General features: G+C 35.2%; 2 protein-coding genes across 3 annotated transcripts; both read right to left on the bottom strand.

The window, feature by feature from the left end:
* Positions 1 to 2902: 2902 nt before the first annotated feature.
* Positions 2903 to 9353, bottom strand: LOC142624498 (26S proteasome non-ATPase regulatory subunit 4 homolog). Of its 2 annotated transcripts, XM_075798074.1 has the most exons (11): positions 9220 to 9353; positions 8920 to 9033; positions 8565 to 8670; positions 7039 to 7153; positions 6744 to 6953; positions 6332 to 6644; positions 5147 to 5270; positions 4761 to 4864; positions 4569 to 4637; positions 3293 to 3370; positions 2903 to 3111 (listed from the first exon to the last, which is right to left on the bottom strand). In XM_075798074.1, exons 1-10 carry the CDS (start codon positions 9229 to 9231, stop codon positions 3320 to 3322), a joined length of 1218 nt encoding a protein of 405 aa, XP_075654189.1. In that variant the 5' UTR covers positions 9232 to 9353; the 3' UTR covers positions 2903 to 3111; positions 3293 to 3319. The 2 variants fall into 2 exon arrangements, with proteins under 2 accessions (XP_075654189.1, XP_075654188.1); XM_075798073.1 differs by having other exon boundaries at positions 2903 to 3370.
* A 3845-nt stretch (positions 9354 to 13198) lies between these two features.
* LOC142624049 (MLO-like protein 4) lies at positions 13199 to 20117 on the bottom strand. Its single transcript, XM_075797547.1, has 15 exons — positions 19891 to 20117; positions 19725 to 19782; positions 19379 to 19605; positions 18964 to 19080; positions 18805 to 18865; positions 18570 to 18676; positions 18001 to 18075; positions 17451 to 17536; positions 16422 to 16471; positions 15794 to 15834; positions 15516 to 15686; positions 15394 to 15429; positions 13944 to 14011; positions 13738 to 13798; positions 13199 to 13661 (listed from the first exon to the last, which is right to left on the bottom strand). The coding sequence occupies exons 1-15, from the start codon at positions 20014 to 20016 to the stop codon at positions 13254 to 13256; spliced, it is 1692 nt and encodes a 563-aa protein (XP_075653662.1). The 5' UTR covers positions 20017 to 20117; the 3' UTR covers positions 13199 to 13253.
* Between the last annotated feature and the right edge of the window lie 2638 nt (positions 20118 to 22755).

Genomic DNA, 22755 nt, shown 5'->3' with positions numbered 1-22755 from the left:
AAATTGGATTTTTTTTTTTTTTTTTGGACATTAAATTATTAACTGTGATTTTGAATTATAGAAATAAAACAAGTAGTTGGAATTATTCTTTTTTGGTATAGGTACTTGTTAGTATTTTAAGTAATAAAGACATATAAGGTTCAAATTTTCTTAAAATGTTAAAATGTATATTAGGGAAAAAAAAATTGCTTTCCTTTTTTGGCTATTTAATTTTTTAAAGGAATTTGTGTTTCTTTTTTTTAGAGGTAATTTCAAACTATAGGATTTAGTCTTGATAATTACTCGGAATTTATGATTTTAGTTCTACATTGTTTTCATTAATTATATTTCAATTAATTAACAAGTGTGAGAAAGAAAGAGATCTATCAAATCAAGTTAAACAAGAGAATATGGTATTTCATGTTTCAAGTGTATATGTCATCTCCCTCATAGTAGGTGGCTCCCACACCTGTGGGGGTGTGGGACCTACTTGCTCGGAGGAGATGACACATACACCTAAAATATTATATAATTGTTTAAAGGGATTTACTAACATGTGTCCTTAGGGCATACATTAGTAAATCATTTTAGAAAATTTTTATAAAAAAACGAAAAAATAATTAACTGTTTTGACAGTTTTTCAATTCTTCATAAAAAATTTTCCAAAATAAATAGTTAATGGGTGTGTGATGATTTTCCGTGTTTCAAGTCCCATCCATGATCCATCCGGTCAAAGCACTCTATTTGATCATGAGCGGACGTTTTCAGCAAAGTAGATTGTGTGTGTTTTCCCTTTTGTATTTTCTTCCCAGCAAGTTTTTGATTGTTTGGTTAGTAGAATATGTACGTGTTCAACAATCAACAAATCTTTTTTTTTTTTTTTTTTTTTGAGAAACAACAATCAACAAATCAAGTACTATATTTTAGTGTTTTTTTTTTTTTTAATAAAAAATGCCCAATTTCCTCACTCTCATCCAATACGTTTGTCCATTCTTTAAAAGAATTTGACTTTCCTATTGTCATTATCCCTTCTTTTTTTTTTTTTTTATGGATAAGATTGGCTTCTTTTTCTTCTTTCTCTTTTTTTTAACGTGCATGCCCGGCATGCATGAAGATTCCTTTGTTTACCTTCATATATTCATCTAACTATGCAGTCCATGTTCTAGTTAGATTGCCTCTGCTATCAGCATAATATGTATATTGTGGAGAATTGACGTAAATTTTAATCATCAATAATGGCTTTGATATCGGTAGGTAAGATTGTAATCATCCAATCATATTCCACCGACATAAACAAAATTGATATATTTTACAGATCATCTTAACTGATCTAAAAGAAGAGAGAACACGAGAGATTCATTTGCTTTTTTTGGAGGCTTGTGTATCTGCCAAACCAACTAAAACATGCATTGGTTTTCTTCACGAGGCCGGGCACACACGAGGACAAATGCTTATTATTAGTTATTACAATTTACAATTATTATTACAGTAATGATTGATGAACTAGTACAGATTTTAACAAATTTGTTAAAGACATCGAAAAACTGCACCAAATATTTCATATTAATTTTATGGGTTTGTTGTAGGTGTGTGTAAGTATTATTGTAAGTCTCACATTGGTTTGGAGCAGTTTTCTTATGTTTGTAAGTCACTGTTCACCTTTATGGATATCTTAAGATATCGAGCCTAGTGTGAACTTGAGCCTTATCTATACATTCAGATCAATTTCGCTTCTAATTTTTATTCTTATTTTTCTCTTTCTAGCCCATTTAAGCATTTAAAAACTATTAATGACCATTGGAGATTAGCTTCCTTAGTAAGTTAACTCGTTATTTTATTGTTGTTAGTGGCTTATTTAACATACCATCAAAACACTTTCCCTTTATTTAACGTACCATCAGAAATTTAGAATAATAGAGCTCTCCTTTCTTTTCCTAAAAGCATTCTTCTTTCTCAAATTTTTCTTTTGTGCGATTAGGCATTGTGCTTCATCAAGATTAAGGAAAGGCATAGGCATAGAAAGGCATAGGCATATTAGAAGGTTGTTTCTGAACCTTAAAACTTTCCAAACAAGCAACATTTGTGAGGGACCTACCACTTTTTGTTTTAAAATTAAAAAGAATCATTTTAAAAATCAGTCTCCAAACAAGCCTTATTAATCTTATCTTCTAGGTTTTTCCACCAATTGAAAGATCTAGTCTAATTCTCTACAATTTGCCATTTAGGCTAGCCTTACACTGACCTCAACACGAGCTTAGGCAAGGTTGAGTAAAAAGTTGCAAGAAATATAGAAGTAGAGGGCCAAGGAGAGAAAAAAATCATTAAGTTATCTGTAGTAAATATTTCATCCTCTTATATAGTCACATTCATAATTGACCTCATCATGAATTCAATTAATGTGATCTACCAACATGAATGTGAGAATAAAGAGCACCACATTACTATACTTTGAGAACACCTAATAATTACTCAAAAGGAGAGGAATTAAAAGTGTTGACCGGAAGTTCATGCAGTGAGGAGAGATTAGCATTTCGAGTTTGCTCAAGGTGAAGTGAGGGGTTTTGACAAGAAAGACGAGAGTGGAGAAAATTTTGGTAGATTTATAATTCCCATTCTTATTTTTAGAATCATGGGACACATTAACCCTTGATCAAATGGAAGGTGGTCGTGCCATTACCATTAATTCGTGGCTTGTTAAACGGAGAAACTGTACCGGTCAGATCATAGCCTCTTAAGGTTGCAAGAGCATCCCCTGGGATTGGTAACATTATAACATGGGTGGGGAGCATCCAATCATGGATTATTTCAACATTGAGGAGGCAACGTGAATTCACTAGCCACAAGAATTGCATATGTGTCGCTTGATTGATTTACTAAAACCCTTTTGTCATCCCACATTCCGTGACTATCTCCATGAAAATCATTAAGAACAAACCAATAACACATAAAGAAAGGCTCAATTTGGAGTAAGAAAATATAAACGTTGAAACATTGCAGAAATACATTTCAATGTTGCACATTCTTTTCCATATAAATATTGTCTGCTCTTCCAACGCCCTGTCAAGACAACTATAACCATCAACAATTCCATTTTGATGACTTGTGATGCTACAGTAGAGAGAGCTTTTTGACCTGAATGACCAATATTGATAGTGCTGTTAGTTAAAAAGCAAGAATATCTCAAATCACCGGCTGAGTGACAAACTTTAATTAAAAAATAAAAAGGCCAGATGGTTGCCAAGCTTGAAGCATCTTCCAAATTCCAACTCGCGAGCAACAACTCATGAACTGAGTGCATTCAGGAAAATAATACCTCGCATGGTAAGGCAACTCCAGAGAATCATTTTTTCTCCTCCTCCTTTGGTGCCTTGTCTTCATTCTTCTGCTGGGGCTAAAATGAATGACAACAAAATCAGAAACTAATAGGGTGTACAGAAACTATCAGGATCATAAAAAGGCTTAACAGATCCATAAATTCATGCCATCATAGATTCTGTACTGTAGATATTATCGTTAGAGCAAGAAGAATCTTAGACAAAATTCAAGATTTATCACAAATATACCTGCTTCAACAACTGTTTTTGTGTATTTCATTTCTTGAATAAAACCCAGTCCATTAAAATGACCTTAACGCACCCATTACATTGATAAAAATACAGATGTCTTCTACTTTACCCATAATATGTGGAAGTATCGACATAATTTCATAATCATTTGATCTAAATGCTCTATGAAGAACATAGCCAAATGAAAAAACAAAAAGACCTAGGATGTAAAAGATCATAATAACACTGATTCGAAATATTTGGGTTCTAACATATCGCTATGTGTTACTGCATTATACAATACGCTAGTCTCTTCACATGCACAATACAGGTGTTCAGATCCTTTTCTTTTTTATAACCCCCAAAAAAAAAAAAAACAACCAAGAGAGAGAAGATATGTAAAACGGAATAAGAAATTAAAAATACATATGATTAAAAGTTTTGGGAGACGGTAAAGATAGTTACAGTAAAAACATGTACTAAAATTGAAACCAACCTATTTAATTTCCCACAGTAACTAGTTATCACTAAAAAAGTTTACTACATTTTACAAGTAATAAACTTTATTAGAAGTTAAATTAGGGCACCTAAGTACATAGGCCGTATACAAGACTCAAGAGAAATGCTACATGAGCTACTTTACTATTTCTGGTTGTTAAATTCAACTGAATCATACCCAAGAACTTAAATAGACAAAAAATAGTAAAGGCCTCTAAAAATAATGCTGATTTTAATAAATCCACTTCCTAGTGATGGAAAAGCCACTATCCAGAATTATCATAGCATATCAGGCACCAAATGATTGATCCATGGATTGGCAGCACATATCAATAGTCACCACCCTCATCAATCTCAAACAGTTATTTCTTGAGCTGGAATAACAAGGTTAGCAGATCACATCACAATGAAACTACTATTGCAGGGAAGGACGGGACGGGACTAAATTTAAATCTATCCCAGGCCAACAAACTTGAGCATGTGCAGGTTGTAAATGACTCCTATTCAACTCTCTACTAATCCTACCAATCAGTTTGATGAACACACCTCAGACTGACTTTGCATGGAAGCAAGCAAATCTTTGACTGATGGGTCATTTGGATCAACCCCTGGAAGCTGCAGAAAGAATAAATTGTGAACAGTGAAAATTAGCATAGATTATTTTATGCATCATTTTCTCCATTGGGAGAGGAAAGGAAAGAAGAAACAAATGATAATTGTAGGTTTTGGAAAACGTACTGATGCAAGGATAGAAGAAACAAAAGACTGGTCTGTCAATAACTTGCTCACGTTTGATTGGTCTTCAGAATCACTTGTACTGTCCTGCACTGATAATTGGAGAGCTGCAACAACCATATGATGTGGAATTAAATCAACATATGTGGATGTAGAACAAAATATTGGACAATCGCGAGTGCCCAAAATATGCTTTAAAGATCTAGATGCATAGATGGTCAATAATATGCAGCTAGAAACATAAATTTCACTGCATCTTTTCCACTTACTATTAACTGGTCAGGGCCAATCAAAAAGAGATAAGAGTTATGTAAATCCTCAGCATTTACTGTGAAATGAGATGACACAACCAACAAAGAAACAAGTTTGGCTCATTAATAAATACTCACCTAGTGCCAACTCTGGATCATCTGCAGCTGCCTCAGACATATCTGTGTCTCGAACTTCATGGGCCGTGGCAGGCTCATCCATTGACATTGCAAGGGCCTGCTGTAGCAGAGCATTGTCATCATCCTGTTGCATATATAAGGTGAGATCATATATGATGGTAGCAATAAAACAGATTGGAAACTACCCAAGAACTATGGCAGGGTATAGCAATATATTAGGAGTAAATATTTTAATTGATACTAAGTATTTATAAGGTCTTCCTCACAGGTAGTTCTTTTTTTTATCAGAAGAGTATAAGTAGGGATTTCTTCACACTTTTTAAGGAAAGTATAGGTAGTTATAAGCACTTCTTCTACAGAAAAATGTGGGGAATGTGAGGTTCTTGAACTTACCTTTCAAACGTACTTCTAGTTATTGCTTAGTTTGTATTGTGTTTTAAATTCTAAATGTGACTTAGAATTAAGATGTTAGAAATATATTAGTTTCCTTATTTGACCCGATTGTTTAAAGTTTTTTTTATATTATTATTTATTGTGATTAATGTGTGAGGGTAAATTAGAGTACTTAAAAAGTGGATACCAAAGAATTTAACTCTCTTAATAATAGTATAGATTATACTGGCAGCAGAATATTAATCAAAGAAGAAAATCTTCCATGTCAGAGAAAATAAAGAAAGAGGAAGAAATTTCTTCTAATTGGTTGGTAACACAGTTAGATAAAGCAGTTTGCTTTCCTAGAGCACATGCTTATGGACATAAATATGCATGGCCAATACAAGTCTCAAAACCAACTAAATTTATTCATGGAAAATGTCAAATTGGTGTAGGAGCATTTAGGGACTTCACCAACATCCCTAGAGGAGGAAGTCATGGGTTCATGCAAACTTCCCCAACACCCCTAAAGGTGTAGCAGCACTATGTGTGAGAGCAAGATTGAATTAATCTTCACTGTTTAACAAAAACCCATCCATCTTTTTGCTTTTTACCAAACCAGCCCCCACCCCTCTATCTTTCTTTCCAAAAAAACAAAAAGAAGAAGAAAATCCTCCCCTTTCTCTCTTTGCGAATGACAAAGAAGGAAGGGAAAAAAAGGATTAAAAAACAAAAGGAATTAGGGAAATATGAATGTGCTTTGATAAAAAAGTGTATCAGCAGAACACATCATGAGCAGAAAATGGCACCAACCATTAAATCAGTTGTTTTATTGTCAGTTTCAGAAGTTCCAACACTTGCATGCTCAGTCATTGTTGCATCCTGTGTTCCAGATGGCTGTCCCTCTCCTTTTTCTTGTTTAGAAGTCTCCTCTGCAGCCTTTTTAGCAGCTGCTTCTTGCCTCGCCCTCTCTTCTTCCATTGAAACTCTCAGAGCAAGAGCCAGTTCAGGATCCAGGTTGGGATCCACACCAAACTCAAAACCAGTGACTCCACCAGCTGCAGCTGCAGCTGCTGCTGCTGCAAAACCACTTCCACCTTCCCCATCCCCAGTGAAGATGGGTGTACTGCCATTGGATAAAGGAAATTTAGAGTTTAAATCATAAAAAATAAATTATAAAATCAAAACTTTAATCTATAAAATAGGGAACAAATTAAATCCCAACCTTATAAGTACATCAGAAAGAGCATTAGGGCCAGGTGGAACATGTACAATGTGGCTAGTGTCATTGTTGTTAACGGCAGCAAGAAGTGCATCCAGCTTCTCAGTCTTCGCATCATCTTCTTCACCGAAATTAACAATATCAAGTGCTACACTGTTCTTTTTTAACTTTCTTCCAATAGACTCCAATGTCTTTTTCTCTTGTTTGATAGGACTGAAACCACATGATATGAAATGATGAAAATGTAAGAGCCAGAAAAAAAAAATGAAAAAACATAATGAGGCATGACTGTAACCACCTTCCAGCAAATACAATAATCCTTTGCTGCTGTTTTTTATTTTGGCGATGCTTAAGGGCCAACTGCGCCACCTGAATGCCAGCAGCCAGGTCCATCTCGCCACCTATTTCTAGACCTACATTGAAAGAGAAAACAAGTCACTCTAACACAGTTTATCTATACTGATTTTAGAAAGAGAGTAGAATTGGGTTGTCTCAACTTTTGATTTTCCAAGAGTCCTTATTAAATAAATAGTTAAAAACAAAAGGATAAAAGTTAAGACACATAATAACAAAAACAGTAGTGGAGAGATGGTTATCGTTAAAAATTAAATTGTCCAAAGCCAATGAGCTCTAGCTCAACTAGCACCTCCTCCTCTGATAAGTAAAGTTTTGAATTCCATTTCATTCCGGCTGGAAAAAGCCGTGATTTTCTGTTCTGGCACATAAACCAGTACAACAAACCACCTACTCCATCTCGGTATAAATTTTGGCCTGTACTGGATTGTGCCGGTCATTCCAGCGGAATTTTGTCAATTCTGATGGAAAAAATGTCCCAGACCGAAACACAAACGTGAGGCCTAGTTGTAACTTTTTAAAGGAATGATTCCCACTTTAGTAAAATTGCCACCACCCCTTATCAGATGTTAGGTTTTGAATTCCCCCAAATAATTTTCTGTTCTCTTAACACTCTCAGTTCATAAGCACCCAACAGTCCCAAGATCTCAACTCTCATATCACAATCATAATCCCCCAACCCCCAAATCACAGCTCACTTCTATGGATATTTACACATCTTGCTCCCAATTTCTTTTTGATGTTAAGTAATAGCAAGAACAGGGTCTTCAAAAGTTCTTTCTTTGTCTTTCGCAAGTTACCATAAGTAAGCTCAATATTTGAATGCTTGGTACTTCGCAAGCTCTTGCTCAAATTTTCTTTGATTTTCTTTTTTTTTTTGGGTGGCTGTGTTCTGATGTAAGTATGTTACATAAATCACTAATTTAAGTTTGTAGCCACTCTTTCTTTTTCTTTTTTTGATGAGTAAAATTTGTAGCCACTCTTTCTTTTGCAAGATTTTGTATTACTATAGTTTTTGGTTTGTTTGGGACCGTACCTCTGTTTTGAATGTACTCAGTTTTGAATAGTCTATTAATTTGTTTTAATTTTTATTGTTATACATATTTACGTTAAATGGATTTATATAAGTTAATGAAGTGGCATGAACTAAAACCTATAACAGTACACACCAGTACTGAAATAGTCCATTCCAATAGCCAAAATGGAATTCAAAACTTTGCTTGCAAGTCCTAGATGGAGGGTGAGAGTAACTTATCAGTTTAAAAAAAAGTCCATAACTACAAATATAGTGGGGAAGAAGTTAATAACTAATGACAAAATAAAAGAGTATAGATATTGACAAAGTACAATCATATATCTAATGTTTGCAATGAAGAGGGTAGCAGCAGCACCAGTAATAAAATTCTTAAACATAAAAATTGACTAAAATGAAACAAGTAGAAAAATTCAAATAAAGGGAATAGAACTAACCGTGCATACAAGCGAGGATTTTGCCAAGATCACTGGTAGGAGTGACCAAAACACGAACCCCTTTTCCGGCCATTGTGAGAACTCCCACTGTATTCTCCGGATTAGACTGTACTCATAACCCATTAATTTCATTCAAAACTTTCAGTCATAAACCCCCAAAAAAAAAAAAAAACCCCTTTTCTTCATATGCAGAAAAATTATGACCAAAGCACAGCAAATTGAACTTAAAAAAGAATGAAACCCTAATCCAATATGTGGAGTAATTGAGGTTCCAAGTTTTTTTTTTTCTTTTTCTGTTACTCAATTTTCTAAGCAACCAAACAAAGAATTGGGGAAACTCCAAAAAAAGAGAAACCTGTGTTTTAGCTCCGCAAATAAGATTGACAGCGTCAGATTGGGCTTGAAATCTGGACGGAGAGTAATCGCCATTACGCATCCATTCGGAGTTGTCGATGCAGATCATTGTGGCCTAGCAACAAAATCAAAGCTCACGAACGTATCAGTAATCGAAAAGAAAACCCTAAATTGCAGAAAAAGTAAGAAGAAGAAAAAAAAAAAAAAAGGGAAATTCAAAGCTTCCGACTTGTCGTAGTGTGGTAAAAGTGAGGGATTGAGATTGAAATTACTGATTTGAAGAAGAAAGCGTGGAGATTACCTCGAGCACCATGGTTGCGAGATTGTATACAGAATCGAAGGATCGAGAGAGAGTTTTTTGAGTACTTTTGATTTGAGAGAGAGAGAGAGAGAGAGAGAGAGAGAGATTTGGGGTTTACTTGCAGAGGAGGCTTGTTAACTTGTAATTGATACAAATAATAACATGAGGTTTTAATCGGGTGCGGCTGGGAATTCTTGAGTGTGCCACTGTTGTCCAATGAGTTCGTGCCGAGTCTGCTTTTGGAGTTTACACTTTAAAAAATATTAATGATAATAATAGAAGCGAATAAAGATAATTGCAAAGAACGACAGCATAAATGTTGTCGTTTAGATGGTCTTCTTTAAAGTTGTGGAAAATTTATGGCCTGTGGAGGGGAAAAGGAGGGAGAATGGAGAGGAGTAAAATAAAGTTAGCTAAAATTAAACTTTTTTTATACCGCTAAAATTAAACTAATTTTGAACCAAATTTACTCTACTCCCCTCTTTCTCCCTCAATCCAAACGGACCATTATTGACTTCGTGCTTGTTCTAAGAAGATTAATGACCTGGTAAAGTTAGGATTTCTTGAGTTTTATAGGATAATTCTAATGTGAAATTATTCACATTTTGTTCGTTTACTTTGAAATGACTAAATTAGATTTTGTCTATTTTTAGGGAAAAGGAGTTTAGGTTTTAGTACAATAATAAAGTCTAGAGTACATAACACTCCAAGTATTAGTAGAAATTTATTAAATACTTAGGAAGTATACTCTCTCCCTTTTACATAAAAGTGAGTCTCATAGTGAATGTGGCTCACCCTTATGTGATTAGAAGAGAGTATGCTCTCGAAGTATCCAATAATAATTTAGTATTATTAAAATTTTGTGCAAAATCCATAAAGGAAGATTACAGTACAAAACAAAAGGCTCCATATAGTTGTCTCCTTTTTTTTTGGCCAAAGATTCAGCATATTGATTCCCTTCCCAATAAATGTATGTTATAGGTGGACCACTTCAAACCACAAGCGGAAAAACCTATAATCATAATTGTCTATAGTATTGGAGCACCTCTGACCAATGCCACTGGTTGGTCTCAATTTAGGGACTAGGTGCTTCTTGAAACAAGTCCTATTCTAATGTTCGTTTCCCTTCTAAAGCATCATTTCAGCTGGGACCTTGTTAATGCATCAATATTAATTTGATCACCCACTATTATTGCTACAAAAGTTTGATTAAAGATTCAAAGTGAAACTACTCAACATAGTCAACCATAGATATCTCTTGTTTTGTTTTTTTGGCAATGTATTCAATGGATATATTTTACTAAATCATTGTTATGCACATCGGAGGAGGCTAATTCAGTAGTTGATAACGAACTATGCTTCTCAGCAGTTTGGCTAAAAAATCAGCCTTAATGACAATGTTCATGGGATTTTTCCGAGCTCTCTCTTATTGCTAGAAAATTTGATAATGAAATAAACATTTGTCCTTTCCATTGGCCTCTACACTTTGTGGACTCTGTAATTATAAGTTCTCCTCAGTATTGTGTATAGGATAATTCTAATGTGAACTTTTTCACATTTTGTTCATTTACTTTCAAATGACTAGATTAGATTTTGTCTATTTTTGGGGAAAATGAGTTTCAAATTTAGTACAATAACAAAGTCTAGGGTATATAACACCCCAAGTATTACTAAAAATTTATTAAATACTTCGGTAGTGGGTGAGATCCACTCCTATGTGAGAGGGAAGAAGTATACTCCTGAAGTACCCAATAATAACCCAACATTACTAAAAGTTGTACAAAATCTAGAAGTGAGGATTACAGTGCAAAAAAAAAAAAGATTCCGTGCAGTTGTTTCCTTTTTTTTGGCCAAAGAGTCAGCATATTGATTCCCATCCCAATAAATGTATGTTATAGGTGGACCGCTTCAAACCACAAGAGGAAAAACCTATAATCATAATTGAGAACGCTATAAGGGTGAGTGGAGTTAATTGTCTATAGTATTGTTTGAGATAAGAATGACAACTATTGATTTATGTGCTAAAAATCAAGGGTAATTCAGTAAGCAAAGCAAGTATCGAATTAACAATTATCAGAGGAATGTGAGTGTAAACAATCATTATGGATGGTGTCTAAAATCTTGTAGTCAATATACTTGAAGCTCAGTAAGCCAATGACTAGGAGGGATCTAAGTGTGTCCTTCACGCAAGTCATTATCTGTAAGTCAATTTTCGTTTCCATAAGAAATAAAATGTAGGGATCTTTGGTCTTCACTAACAAGAAATATACTCTAACTACTGAAAGCGAAAGGTTCCCAAGCCTTCAACAATTCCAACTTATGAGATTCATATCGGCCTCCATTGCTTCTCCTCCTTAACTTCTTGTACTCAACGGTGTCAATCTAGCCCTCCAAATCCTTACTCGTTTGTTTCTATCCTACTCAATAGATTGAATTGTAACACTCTTCCACATCCTCCCCCTTCAAATATTGTACAAACATTTCCATTTGAATGCTCGTGATGCATGGCCCCCTCTCATCAATTCACTTACTTCTCCACATGATTCCCTCTCTCCTAGAGTAAGTAAAAATTCATTTTCCTCAGTATTGAATTTCTCAACAATTTAATACACTTCCCTATTTCCCTTGTGCCAAAATGTCGAGATTGTGTCCTAATAGTGTCGTACCTTGGACAATATAGTTGCACATCTAACTCTCAGTGATATTCTCATCAACCATGTCTCCTAACTTAGCAATATGTCCGAGCAAGACACTGCCCGCCAAGCCTTACTAGTATCCATTGTGCTTTGGTTTAGACGTGTTTGCCTGTTGAGGAGAACTCCACTCAACCCCATGCCCTCAACTCCCAACCCATCAGCCAATCTCTATAAGGCTTCTACCCCTTCTCCCTTGCTTACAGTCATTTCTTTCTTGCTCTAAGAATCCACCAAAAAAAAAAAAAAAAAACAGCTTGTAATCCATTCATACTCAAAGGCCACTTAACCATTGGAGCACCTCTGACCAATGCCACTGGTTGGTCTCAAGTTAGGGACTAGGTGTTTCTTGAAACAAGTCCTATTCTAATGTTCGTTTCCCCTCAAGAGCATCATTTCAGCTAGGACCTTGTCAATGCATCAATATTAATTTGATCACCCAGTATTATTGCTACAAAAGTTTGATTAGAGATTTAAAATGAAACTACTCAACATAGTCAACCAATAGATATCTCTTGTTTTGTTTTGTTTTTTTTGGCAATGTATTCACTATTCAATGAATATATATTACTAGATCATTGTTATGCACATCGGAGGAGGCTAATTCAGTAGTTGATAACGAACTATGCTTCTCAGCCATTTGGCTAAAAAAACAGCCTTAATGTTCATGTTAATATTAGCCAAATCCATGCTATAATTGGCCTAGGCAAGGGATTTTTCCGAGCTTTCTCTTATTGCTAGAAAATTTGATTATGAAATAAACATTTGTCCTTTCCACTGGCCTCTACACTTTGTGGACTCAGTAATTGTAAGTTCACCTTGGTATTGTTACTTCCTTCTCCACAACTTCCTTGATTTTAGACATGGCAGTTGGGCTGGAAACATGAACCACCCTATTATAACACCTCTACTTCTCTGTGACACTCTTAGTCCAACAGGATTCCCTTGTCCACCAAGCAAAACAAATTATTAGGACATTGTATGCTCAATCAACTAAAACATTTTGAACACAAAGGTAAATCTACCTAGGAGACTTTATCAAGTTTGAAGGAGCAAGTCCATTTTGATAGGCCAATCTGTCTATTGAAGCCTTTTTCCCAAGCTTTTATTCCTTTTGGATGATTAAGAAGCCCTACGAACCAATCTACTAAGAAGATGAATAATGGTTAACAGGTAATACTTGTTGGCAAGATAATTTTCTTTCTATACTCTTTTTTTTTGGGTGGAGGGGAGGGGGGGGGGGGGTGTCTGGTCATTTTTGCAAGACGATATAACAATCCATCCAATGCCTTCAATGATCAATCTAATGCTAGTGTTGATTTATGTACAAGCATAAAAAACTTAAGGTGGTGTAAGAAGACATGAATCATCTTTGACATCATTTTTATCCTCACTGCTGTCGCCATGATCAACATCATCACTGCTATAACTGTCATAGAAAGGATCAGAAGAAACAGGTACTTGTATCATATCATTTGGAGATAGTTCATGAATTTGATCCTTTGACATTGAGGCCTGTTGATGTGAGAAAGATGTGTCCCGGACACCTGAGGAGCTTCCTTCCATGCTGTTTATGGCAAAGTCATCAATTCTTTCCACATCATGCACCACAGAATCCGAGGCTGCAGTTCCTGCAATCAGGAGTGCAACAGAGGAAGTACCATTCCTGGCCTTTACTCTCCTCTGCCATCTAACTAGTGATGTTCTCACATTTTCTGTCATTACAGACTTTTTGAACCTCGAACCCATCTACAAGATCATAATAGTGAGACAGAGAGAGAGAGAGAGAGAAAGAGAGAGAGATGAAGACGAAGAAAAGCCAGACCTGTGTAATGATAACATAGAGTGGGAATGTTATAAAGCTACACCAGAACTGGGAAATGATCCTGCAGTAACCAGTAACTTAAAACAATGAGTTTTTATTCTATAATTTTGATGCCATATATAACAAAACCGCATTGCATGCCTGAGAGAAAAGAAAATTACTTTTGACATGTAAAGAAGATGGAGCACTACAATAAAGATACATACCCAAATGACAAACGAATCACAAGGAACTTACGGTTGTCCATGAAACAGGAAGGCCCCTCAATTTCCCACTGGATAGAAAAAGTTACAGTTAGCATCACAAATAAAGTCTGCACTTACCAGAAGGAAAATTCTGGCAGTTCTTGTGTCACAATGGACACAACCAATCTTTATTTATTACATCTTCATTGTAAGCCTACTGACTAAGCCATACTTTTATATTAAAAAAATAGATGCAATTTCACTTGTATCAATGATCTTATATTGCAAGCCAACAATTATAAATATAATCCACTGGTGACTGTCTGAAGTACCCCAGGGATCTGCCAATGGAGGTTATGCATAGGGTATCAATGACTTGATGGTGATGGAATTTATAGACTGCAATGTCAAACTTGTTCCATATTTTGTTCAAGAGATGCAGCTTGTTTGATAAGGGAACTACTATACAACACATTCACAAATAACAAAACTCCCTCTCTCATTCACACGAATGCATGGTTGCACACACAACCATGTGCCAACAGATACATATTGAAATTTTAGGGATTGGATTTTTACAATCATCATAGACGGTTAAGTTGTAATGCCTGCTAAAAGATTATGTCAAATTTATAAACAAACTCACGAGTGCTACTCAACCAATGAGCATATTTATTAAAACCGGTCTAGTAATATGGTGAACTAGTACCTAAGCCAATCCGATTATTCAATTGGACCACCTAAGCTAGTGACCTAGTAAACATGTTTTAATGCAAATCATTCAACTTGAATGGGTTGTGTCCACACAGTCGAGTCTTTAGAAATTGTACAATATTAACCGTACAGCCCTTTGCAATTGTGTCTCTTTAGATAGTTAGATAATTTCATAAAGGTTAAAAAAATATATATACCTAATAGTCAAAAAGTGAACCCTTTGTGCTCAGTCAAAAATGATTCCCAAAGTTTCACTCCTCTTTGTGACTGTGCACGAATTACAACGCTCTCCTTTTAGCCTCTTCTTTTCTGTGTGTATATGGAACACAATGCACCCGTTGGCTAGGTTATGAATCAATTTATGTATATTATTACTCTGTCTAAAAGGCACACATATCATGTTCATCATTTTAGTAGGTTGTTTGTTTGTTTTTTGTTATGTGGATTTAGTTTGTTTATTCTGTTTAAGTAGGTTGTATTCTGTTTAATTTACTTGTGGGTTGCATAATTCTTTTTTACTTTTTACTTTTCTCATTGTTTAATTCATAATTTTTTGGTTTGGTTGATATAATGACATGATAGTGATGTATTGTAGCTGTTACAATAATGGTTAAATGATTGAATGCATTAGTCCCTAACAACTTAAGCTTGTGGGAGAAGTGTACTTTATCATGATATCAGATTAGATGGAACTTTAGTGTAGGAAAACCACTCTAACCATGTTGTTATTGGATGAAAATTATAATCAAGCTCTTACCAAGGACCAAAGGAATGAGGCCATCTCAAATGCATTCTGCAAAATAAATGCCTATGGCATATAAGAATTCAGTCACACAATAATATATCAGAAGCCAAAAAGGAGTCTTTTGGTTCACTGACCTGGAAAGATATCATGTGTATAAGCCATAAAACAAGCTTGGGCTTCCCAAACCAAAAGAGTTCATCCCTCAGGTTAAAATGATGGAATCCTGTAGTTGGCCGTTCATCCATGATTTCAACAGCCAACTTTACCACCACTCGATGCAGTTTAGTGCCAATTAGGAGAATCAACTAACATATTAGTCAACAAAGAACGAAATTAGAAAGGAGTGAAAATTGTAAAATTGGATTAAAAAGAACATGGAGAAGGTCAAGGAGATGTGATGGTGGGAACTTACAATTGCTGGAAGGAAGGAAATCCAAAAGTAAATATTGCTTCCTGGATGGGAATTAAATAGTTCATACTCTAGACATTAATGCCATAACTACAGATAGCATAAAACTTATAAGGAGAAAAACATCACTAACATTCAAACCAAAGAGCATTTTGAACATCCCAAGGAAATTTACTTGTTAGATTTGTGATTTATATGTAAAACATCCATTGTTGTGAGTGCAGCCACTACAGAAAATGGCAGCTGTCAACACAAGCCTAGTAAAATGTGGCAGAGGCTTTTTTCTTTTTGAAGGCCTAAACTGATACAATACCCCACATTAAATGATGAATTTTACACCCAATGCTTAAGTAAGACATGAAGGACCATTCAATTCTATTGAGATGCCCAAACAGGCGCTGAAGAACTACATATTTATGCCAATGCCACTTCATTAGATGTTCTTAGATTCCAGTAGGCGTGGAAAACTAAACACACTATTTTTGGCAACTTTAATGCTGTTTGCTTGCATCAACACAGTTTAAATGCCATAACATCCCAACTCAATATGTTAAAAATGGGGTGACTGTAGTTACTTGAGACTATCTCTAATTTCTTCAGTTTGAAGCATATCAAGATTCAAAGAAATTACCATGAAAATCTAGAAAAATGCAACATATTGCATAAATCCAGAGAGGCACACTGCAAAAGGAACCAAAGAAATAATCAAATCAATTAGCAGAGGAAGCAATAACTAAATTCCTGACAACTTCGCTACTGTAAAAATGATATATTAGCAGTCCATAAACACATTTTTGAAATTGCTTGAAATTGTACTTAGATAAAGTCTGTAATTCTAAAAAAAACAATACAAAACAAAACTTTTCGAATACCACTCAAATAAAGTTAATTATAGTGAGTGCATACGAGGAAATGGATGCCTGCACTGAAGTGATTTTCTTATTTAATGAATCTTGCTATTGGTGTTTTTTTCTTTATGTAGCATTTAGAAACCAAACAGAATATTGTGCCAACAACAAAAGTATATTAAATTATTAACTAGAACATGTAATAGGCCAGCTACAGCCTACAGGTATGTGACCAACCATTAGGATCATGTCTAATTGCCAATGAACTTTGTGTTGATTGATTCTGCTCTCATAGTTTTCAATGTCATTTAATGCAAGAAGACATCTTGTTTAGATTTCTACGAAAAAAGTTGAGAACAGCTATGGATTTCACCATGAAATCAAAGTATATATCTCTGACCACATCCAACTTTTGTCATATATATATATACACACACACATACATATATATATATATATATATATATATATATATGCGTGTGTGTGTGTGTGCGTGCAAATTTGTTACTTGATGCATTTGAAGTTGATAGATTCATCATAAAGTATGCAAAACATAGGCTTCACTTTGTCTTCATAGGCATCCTACTTAAGGAAGGGGAAAGAACAAAACAATGGAAATACTGCATCACTAAATTCATAAACTTTCTTTGATTGTTAGTTCATTTAATTTATCTATACACTACATATTAATTCATTTATGATTAAAGTAAACTATACAATCAAGATCATGGCAAAAGTAAATTAGAAGAACTTATTCAGTACATTAATTTGAAAGAAATTTCAACTTTCAAAACAGGGTAAAGAAATAAGACCTAATTCCAACAATATCTCGAAATTCTTCCTCCATGCTTCGAAGCATATAATTATGAAAATTATATGTTAGAGGAAGTTGATGAGTCTACAAAGGAATAAACAAAAAACAAAAACAACAGAGTCAGCTAAGAAAATTTGGTCTCATGACCTGCCACATTCTATTTGCATTTTAAGAATTGAAGATTAAATAAAATTGAAAATAAGAACCAAAGAAATGTGGCAATAGGATATTTTATAACATTCATGGGATATGATTATTTATATCAAAGTTAGAATATGGACAATGAAGTCAACTCAATCTTCCACTACTAAAAAAACAAATTAATAAAAAACAAAATTTATAGTCCTCCAACCTCTTAGGTGCTATTGTTTACGTGATTTTTTGGCAATAGCCCACCTAAGTGAAGGATGATGCAGATAAGGCTTAATAATTAGCATATAAACATACAGTATTTTATATTTTACATATATCCTCGATCAAAAGATATAAGTGGATAAAACACTTCCATTTAAACCAAAAAAAAAAAACACACACACACACCCACATACCGTGATGAAGCCCAAGCGCAAGGCCATGTAGTCAGCTCGATTTATAGAACTCCAGAACTGGCGGCTGAAACAAAGCTGCAGATTGAGGAATTTGGGTTTGGAATCACTAGAGAAAATGTGCTCCTATATAAGAAATGTCTAGCTACATGCAATGAGAAATTATAATCTTTTCTCTAATAATCTTAAATGCTCAACTATTAGCATACATATGTATACATGGATGCATGTATATGTAGGTACTTGTGTATACAAAGGAGTAGCTACAATGGTAGAAATTGAACAAATATAAAACTTCAAGCCCCTTATTTTCTACTTTTGTCTCTAATTATGTTATTGCTGCTTCAGCAACTTTAATTTGTGTTTTTTGACAGTCATGTGACACAGATTGAAGGAGCTGAAAATTTATTTGACCAACTGGAAAAAATTAGAATAAGTGTTATTTTTGCATTGTTTTGTCATTTAGTTGTTTCAGATATGACAAAGTTGAGCTGAGATTTATCAGTTTTTAAAAATCTTTAAAGTAATATTGAAAATATTTTTCTCAAAATAGAAAGAGGACATGAGAATACCAGCCAAACAAGAACTCCGTGCTGGCTCCATGGATGGGATGTGTGGTGACATATGAAAGTTGTTAGTCGCCTCATTCTCACACTATCTGGTGTAGCTTGCGGAGTTTCTAGAATTCAAAAAATTAATATGATAAGGCAAAAGACTAGTTTGTGTAAGGCATCTAAAGAAACCTGGCCAAAAAATAGAAGAACAATGAAGGACATCCACATAATCATCGGGTGGAAAACTGTTCACCTTGTAAGCTCTGGATAGCCATAGATTTAGCTTCATTTTCCCATGTTCTCCAGCTGTAGATCTGCATAAGCTAAATTTTAGACTTTGCTGCTCATTTAACAAGGATTAAGCCCCAAAGAAGAACTAAAGAAGGTAGTTCAATAAATAGATATGTCAAACCTTAATCATGGCCAATGCAATGGCAATGAAGCTGTAAATCACATGGGTAATGCCTAGAACAAATACAAGACGATGAAGCTGCTCAAGACTTTCATGAGAAGCAAATGATTCATGACCCTGGAAGCAAATAACAAATTTTGAAATAGTAATCATAGATATATATAGTCTAATCACTTTGTTTTCCCTTAAATAAATTGACAGGTTACTGAGACTTATTAGTGACAGGCATTACATAGTTAGAACAAAGCCAAAAATTTGCTAAAGAAACAATGATTTAATTCAAATGGAGAGTGAGGAAACTTGCATTATTATCTATATCTAAAAGCATCCTAAATTCAATTCCAGAATTGTAAAAATAAATAAATTAAAATTAAAATCCTAATTCAAATCATCAAATGGAGAGTGAGGAAACTACCTCAGGACAATGATTATGCCCCCCAGCTTTCACCTGCTCTCTTACAATGGAGTGATTCAAATGATTTGAGCCTGAAACAAGAATGCGCTTTACTGTTTGTAAGTCACCCTCCAATGCACATGGATAAAATTGGCTGTTCAAGAGTGAGGAGGATTTAACACAAATCTTGGCCACAAAAGCAATCCAATGTCCCATCAACAATGACAGAAGCCCAAAAAGCATTAGCTCTGTTTGCAAAAAAAAAAACCACCAAATAATGAAATTAAAGAAATTTCCAAAAGCTTCAACATAATAATAAAGAAATCAAACAGAACCCCATCTCTTATAAGAGCTTCAGTCGCTTTACCTTCTTTAATCTTTTCCAGAGCAGCAAGCAGAGGTTTTCTCTTAGTCTTAGCCAACCACTATTAGGCATATTATTGATCATCACAAACATTAATGAAGAATTCGAAGAATAAAATAAAGAAGCATGCAAAAGATCACAAGCAAACAGAGAAGTGGTCATTTTTTACCTTTCCAGACCATTTCAAAGAGCCATGAAAGAAGAAGCCAAAAGAAACCATGACAGTGATCACAGTTGCAACAGCCCAAGTGGGGGTCTCAGCCAAAGATCGTCCTTCCCTTGGTTCTTCCTCCATTTTTTGGCTCAAACTCACAAACCCCGAAAAATGTATTGTAGACCCAGTCGTCTCTGTCTTTGATGCAGAGTTCAGTTACAGACCATTAATAGTAACTGTTGGGTTGTTGGGTTTCGCTTGCGTCTAGACTTGAGACCCTACCATCATAGAATTTAAGAACTTTGTGCATGGCGTGACACGAGGGGCATAATGGGTCTGCATAAATGTGCCACACACTGCATTGCATGCTTGGAAGTCGGAAGTTTGAACGTGCTTATGTCTTTTGGTTTGTTTTTTGGTCTCTTCTCAGGAAAGGTCAAGATCGTTATCAATTGGAAAAAGACCAAAAGCAAATGACAGAAAATTTTAGTATTAAAGATGGGATTTTACTAAAATGGGCCGTAAGAGCATATAATATAATATTTTTTTAAAAAAATTTATCTAGAATTAAAAAAAATTTACAGCTTTTTCAATTTTACATTAATCGGACTCTATTCCTATTTCCCAAGTGTGATTTTGGAATTTTTCAAGATGGAAAAAAAAAATACTAAAATTTTAAATTACGACAACATTGGTCCAAGGAAACTGAACGACAACAATGGGGCCATATGTATGCTGTGAGCCTGTAACTTGTACAATGCAACTTGAAACCGTTTTGTTCAAATTAATGAATTTAGTATATTGTTACTTTTGGGGAGGTTGTATATTAATTGGATTTGGTATTAATATTCTGACTTTTATTCTGGTTGTTGAGCAGACGGGACTTACGTAATGGTAAAAAGTAGCTCTATCATTATGAATCCTCTTAAAGTCCAGAAGGCAGGTATTATGTCTGGCAAAGGATCCGGTGACTTTCAAGCCCACTCATTTAAGGCCCATTGGTAAAGCGGTGGCAAATCTCCAAATGAAACCATATTAGCTTTTTACATTTTCTAGTATTTTGTAGTATTATAAATGTAAAAATGTAAAATTAACTCTCAAACTTTTAACGTTTTTTATTTTAGTCCTCTAACTTTAAGTTTTATCATTTAAATCCTCTAACTTTCAATTTTTATCAATCCAGGCTTCTATTAGAACTAAGTTAAAAGTACCATTAAACACGGACCGTTTTATTTTTTATTTTTTATTTTTTTTTTACAATTCAGAATTAAAAGAAAAACATCCAAATCAGCAACCAAATTCAGAATTAAAGGACTTCTCCTCCACCGTCAAGGCCAGCAACTCCACCCCAAATCAGCCACAACACGAACGCAAATACAAACCCAGCCACACCAAATCAGCCAACAACAGACCCACCACACCTAGCAACACAAACAGAAACCCACCACCACACCCACAGCAGAGAAAATAAGATAGCAGAGAGAGAGAGGGGTGGATCGAAGTCACAGTTGGAGCCGAACTCAACACAGAGTACTCCGGCGAAGAGCATTTTGAGGCCTTCGATCGATGGCTGGGCAGGCCGGCGAGGTGGAGGAAGAGAGAAAAAATATTGAAGGGAGAGGAGATCGGCGACGGAGAAGGGAAAGGAGATTGGCGATGGGAGCTTGGGACTGTGGGTTAAGGACGGAGTGGATGGTGAGAGAGCGTGTGTCGAGAGAGAGTGGGCCGGTGTGGGGGTTAGAGAGAGAGAGAGAGGAGAGCGGTGGCATGGATGGTGGAGGATGGGAAGTCGAGGTAGAGAGAGAGAGAGAGATGTGGGTCGTTACTGGGTGTGTCGAGTCCGCGAACGAGTGTGGGTCTATGGGTGCCATTTTTTTTGTCGGGTTTGAGAGAGAGAGAGAGAGAGGGAGTGTGTGTGTGTCTGTGTGTGTGTTTTAGATTTGAAGACGGAAGAAGAAGAAGAAGAGTTGGGGAGTCAAAACCGCAGAGGTGTTTGAGAAAATGAGTTATGAGTCTGTGACTGTATTTTCAGTCGCAACAACAAGGCTGTTTGATCCTGATGGATTTGAGGTTCAAGTCATTTTTTCTTGTAATTATTCTTAGTGTGTCTGATGGGAGCCACCGCCAGTCGTCGTTCCTTTTTTTTTTTTTTTTTTTTACAGATTTTTCTTTTAATTCCGAATTGTTTTTTTTTTTTAAAGAGGGGGTAAAACAGTCATTTCTCAATGAGTTTAACGGTAATCTTAACTGAGTTTTAATAGAAGTTTGGATTGACAAAAATTGAAAGTTAGAGGACTAAAATGACAAAACTTAAAGTTAAAGGACTGAAATAAAAAACGTTGAAAGTTAGAGCGTCAGTTTTACATTTTTGACTATTATAAAAAACGATTAAATTTAATAAGAATGTGGTGTAATTACTTTTGTTTACACCCTCCAATCAAATGATGCCACGTTAGATTTTTCACATGATCTCACATAAAAGCATCCACATCAGCTCATTTAAATTTTTTGTCTATTTTACACGAAAAAAACCTACTTTTAAGGTTTTACACATTTACTTATACAAAACACCCACATCAGTCCATCTATCCTACCACCTCTATTAATTAAATAATCAATTTCCTCACTTTTTTTATTAATTCTCTCAACTACCTATACGCGTGCCTCTTCATTTCTTCTCTTCATTTCTGATTAATTTCTCTCTCTCTCTCTCTCTCTCTCTCTCTCTCTCTCTCTCTCTCTCTCTCTCTCTCCTTCTCTTCATTTCTCTCTCTCTACCCAGATCAACGCTCCGAGCACGATCCGAGCTCCGATCCAGTGCTCCGAGCACGATCCGAGCTCCAATCCAGTCGCTCCAAGCACGATCCGAGCTCTGATCCA

Source organism: Castanea sativa, chromosome 2 (genome assembly GCF_040712315.1).
Source record: "Castanea sativa cultivar Marrone di Chiusa Pesio chromosome 2, ASM4071231v1".
In the NCBI taxonomy this organism is placed as follows: domain Eukaryota; kingdom Viridiplantae; phylum Streptophyta; class Magnoliopsida; order Fagales; family Fagaceae; genus Castanea; species Castanea sativa.
The sequence above is the reverse complement of the archived record's forward strand: the minus strand, read 5'-3'. Positions and strand labels throughout refer to the sequence as shown.